The sequence below is a fragment of the Olea europaea genome, chromosome 18 (assembly GCF_002742605.1).
Source record: "Olea europaea var. sylvestris chromosome 18, O_europaea_v1, whole genome shotgun sequence".
Lineage (NCBI taxonomy): Eukaryota > Viridiplantae > Streptophyta > Magnoliopsida > Lamiales > Oleaceae > Olea > Olea europaea.
Window position 1 is genome coordinate 27,757,433 of NC_036254.1, and position 3,916 is coordinate 27,761,348.

General features: G+C 35.1%; 1 protein-coding gene across 1 annotated transcript; it reads left to right on the top strand.

Moving 5' to 3' along the window:
- The first annotated feature begins 2,004 nt into the window (after positions 1–2,004).
- LOC111366954 lies at positions 2,005–3,072 on the top strand. Its single transcript, XM_022987634.1, has 2 exons — positions 2,005–2,493; positions 2,542–3,072. Exons 1-2 carry the CDS (start codon positions 2,005–2,007, stop codon positions 3,070–3,072), a joined length of 1,020 nt encoding a protein of 339 aa, XP_022843402.1.
- Positions 3,073–3,916: the final 844 nt, after the last annotated feature.

A 3,916-nucleotide genomic window follows, 5' to 3' on the forward strand; every position in this document is an offset into this window, starting at 1 on the left:
TGTTGTGTTAGAATAAAACAAGTATAATATATGCAATTAGGAGACCAATTCGCCTTACTTTTCCACGTGTTGACAGGATATGCAGTCATTGGGTCTCCTTATTAAAATTGTATTGGATTTGGAACTTATCAAAACAAATAGTCAATCTCCAATCAAATTATATAAGAGTCTAGGAGTCCAAACCAATTTCTAGGAAAAGTGGACGGAAATTTTAGAATTCCAATCTTAGCCTGACTACCCTACGGTCCCTACCCCGTATTTTAGTCTACTATATATATGACATTATACCTAAAGCATTCTACCATACTTTATTCTCTTTCTCACTAAAGTTTCCTCTATATTACTAAGGCTTTATACCCAAAGCAGTCTACTACATTTTATTCAATTTCACAAGCAACCAAGAGAAAAATCTCAGCAAACAAGTTCCCACAATTTGCTTTCCAAGTGCATATTATAATACAAGATTCATTACGTAAGGTGAGGTGCTCAGTGCTATTAGTGGTTTTTCCACATCTTTCAAATACGTTGTTATGTATGGATTTAATTACTTCAGTTCAGGGCTCCTTCGGGAGAAATCATGATACATTTTAAGGCACAATTTAGCCTTCACATTATTTTGCAGCGCTTGCTTGAATTATCATTTGTCATGCTGTGACAATTCTCATGTTATGTTGGTAAGAGAATTTATACATAATTTCACGTTTGATTTGAATATGGAGTAGCAAGCATTTCATTGAGTATAATTCGTTATACTCATCCCTCTTTATTTACAATTTTCAGATAAAAATTAGTATGCTGGATGGCGGTGAATGGATATGCAATTGGACCAATGGATCTTCGTCATGCAGTACTTTAATTTTTAGGAACACTAGAATATTTAATAACATTTGATTATTTTGTTTTTAAATTTAGACTCAATTGTGAGTAACGTCATAATTTTCAATTAGTCCTAATCTTATTATTTGTTAGAACTATTTTTATTGATATGATTCCAAAATGTTGCACATATTTTTATTAAATTTAATAACTTTATTAAATGTTGTTTCAATTTTACTGAATTTCTTGTTATATTAAAATTTATTTGCTTCAAGCACTTTAATAAAATTCATGTTTCGTAACGTTTCGGGTTGCTAGAATTTGGGGCGTTACAGCTTGGTATCAGAGCAAAGGTTTACTTTCCTGTTGATTTTTTTTTCAAAATTTTAATTTCAAGAAAAAAAACTATATATATTTAATTTTTTTTTTTTTGGGAATTCATTGTGTGAGTTTTCTTGGTTTGAGTATTCGTAAAACTAAGAGGTTTTGTCAAAAAGACCTAAACTGTCTAAAGCAAGCTTGGGATTTAAGCGGTCCACTTGTGTGACGCCCCTCCTCACCTGGAAGCCTTTTTAGTTGCTCGTTATTCGAATCAATAAGATGAAAAACAATTTTTTGAACCCACTTCAAATTTTTAGAAAATTCTTTCATTTGAGAAACTTTTATACCAAGAAAAAAAAACAATTTTACAAAAATTTATAAGTTACGAGATCCGTGGAATCCAATACTCATCAATCTACCACTGTCCAATATTTTTAAGGTATGCAAGATGAAGAATATTTTTATTGATATTGCCATTTATATTTCAGTGCATACTAATTAATTGCATAATCTCATGAGTTTTTCCATGCATGTCATTTTATTTCAAAGGAGAATATTAATTAAGCATATGATTATTTTGTGTAGGATTGATTAGTAAAATAATTTTCATATGACTAAAACCTTAATGCATAACACTTGGCCTCAGCATGACATACACGAAAGACATGACTAAATATAGAAAGACCGTTAGGAAGAGTGTAGTATGGTTGAGCAGCTCTTAAGATAAATTACTTTTACTTCAAGGAAATGGCACGACGACAACAAGATCAAGCTACAATGTTCAGGAATTTACTAAGGGCAGTGCAAGACTTGGGCAGGCAGTAGGCTCAAGCAGCACCTCATAATGCAACAGGAGTTGCCAATACCATGAGCTCGATTGTTGAACAGTTTTGTCGTTTTAAACCCCCATCCTTTGACGGTAAAGGTGACTCTTTTGCGACTGAGGAGTGGCTAAGAAGACTTGAAGGGATCTTCGAGCACATGAACTGCAACGATGCTCAAAAGGCTTCTTGTGCGAAGTTTATGTTGACTGATGATGCTGGACATTGGTGGGAGTCAGAAATGCATACTAGAACTATAGAACAACAACGTAACCTCACTTGGAACCAGTTCAAGGAGTCGTTGATGGGTAAATATTTTCCCCAGTCACTGAAGGATCAAAAGGAGGTAGAATTTCTCCCGCTAACGCAAGGAAATTTGCCACTTGGGAAGTATGAAAGAAAATTTGAACAACTTTCTAGGTATGCACCGCATATGGTAAACACTGAGCTGACAAAGGCTAAGAGGTTTGAAATGGGGTTAAGGCCAGAGATTAAGGGAATCATGGTAGCCCAGCAGTATACTACTTATGCGAAGGTTGTACGTCGAGCACAGGCAATCTCTAATGGTTTATGACTGGAAAAGAAAACCCAACCTAGCACCGAGTCTTCTATAAAGAGAAAGTGGCAAGGTCATGATAAGGAGAAAGGCAGGAATCAGAATAAGAAAAGAAAGGTTGGGTTAGACTCAAATAAAACTTTTCCTCAATGCTCCAATCGCAACAAGCGACACTTGGGTGAATGTCTTCAGGGAAAGGGAGTATGCTACAGTTGTGGTAAGAGTGGTCATTTCCTTAGAGAATGTCCAGAGAAGAAGAGAGAATGTGATCAGCTTAAGAAGGGAAAGGCCAGAGTATTTGCTTTGACAGGAGAAAAGGAGGATCAGAACATAGACGTAATAACAAGTATGTTACCAATATCTAACGTACCTGCTATTGTCCTTATGGATTCTGGATCCACTCATTCATTTATTTCTACAATATTCATGGATAAGATTGCGAATGAATTCGTAAAAATGAATAACATTTTAGAAGTTAGTACACCATCAGGTGAAGTGATTAATACCAATCAAATGGTTAAAGATGTTAAGTTAGAGATCGAAGGAAAAGTATTATAGGCTGATTTGTACCTTTTGAGAATGAAAGACTTTGATGTAATTTTGGGTATGGACGGGTTGGGTAGAAATTATGCAACCATCTTATGCCGTAAGAAGGAAGTTTTATTTCAAAAACCTGGAGAAGAAGAATTTTGATTCTTTGGAACAAGAATCGGGACTCTATCCCAATTGGTGTCTGCAATGAAAGTAGAAAAGATGTTGAGAAAGAATACATGTTAAGGATTTTTATTAAATATTATTAGTAAGCCTCAAACTGAACGAAAAATAGAAGATGTACCGGTGGTTAATGAGTTCGTGGATGTTTTTCCTGAAGATTTACCCGATATACCACCAAATAGACCAGTAGAGTTCACTATTAACTTAACCCCTGGGGCAGCACCAATATCTAAGACTCCTTACAAGATGGCACCAAAAGAATTACAGGAGTTGAAGATACAACTACAGGAATTATTGGATAAGGGTTTCATCCAGCCTAGTGTATCCCCATGGGGAGCGCCGGTATTGTTTGTTAAAAAGAAAGATGGGTCAACGAGAATGTGTATTGATTATAGAGAAATTAATCATTTGACTATAAAGAACAAATATCCACTCCCAAGGATAGAGGATCTTTTTGATCAATTGAAGGGTGCAAAGGTGTTCTCAAAAATAGATTTGAGATCAGGTTATTACCAACTCAAGATAAAGGACTATGATATTCCTAAAACAGCGTTTAGAACACAGTATGGGCACTATGAGTTTACGGTGATGCCATTTGGTTTAACCAACGCACCAGCTGTGTTTATAGACTTGATGAACCGAGTTTTTCATCCATATCTAGATCGATTCTTTATAGTCTTCATTGATG

Coding starts and splice junctions, on each gene's coding strand:
- LOC111366954 (XM_022987634.1), top strand. CDS start 2,005: ATGAGCTCGATTGTTGAACAGTTTTGTCGTTTTAAACCCCCATCCTTT. Junction 2,494..2,541: donor AGTATACTACTTATGCGAAG/GTTGTACGTCGA, acceptor TGACTGGAAAAG/AAAACCCAACCTAGCACCGA.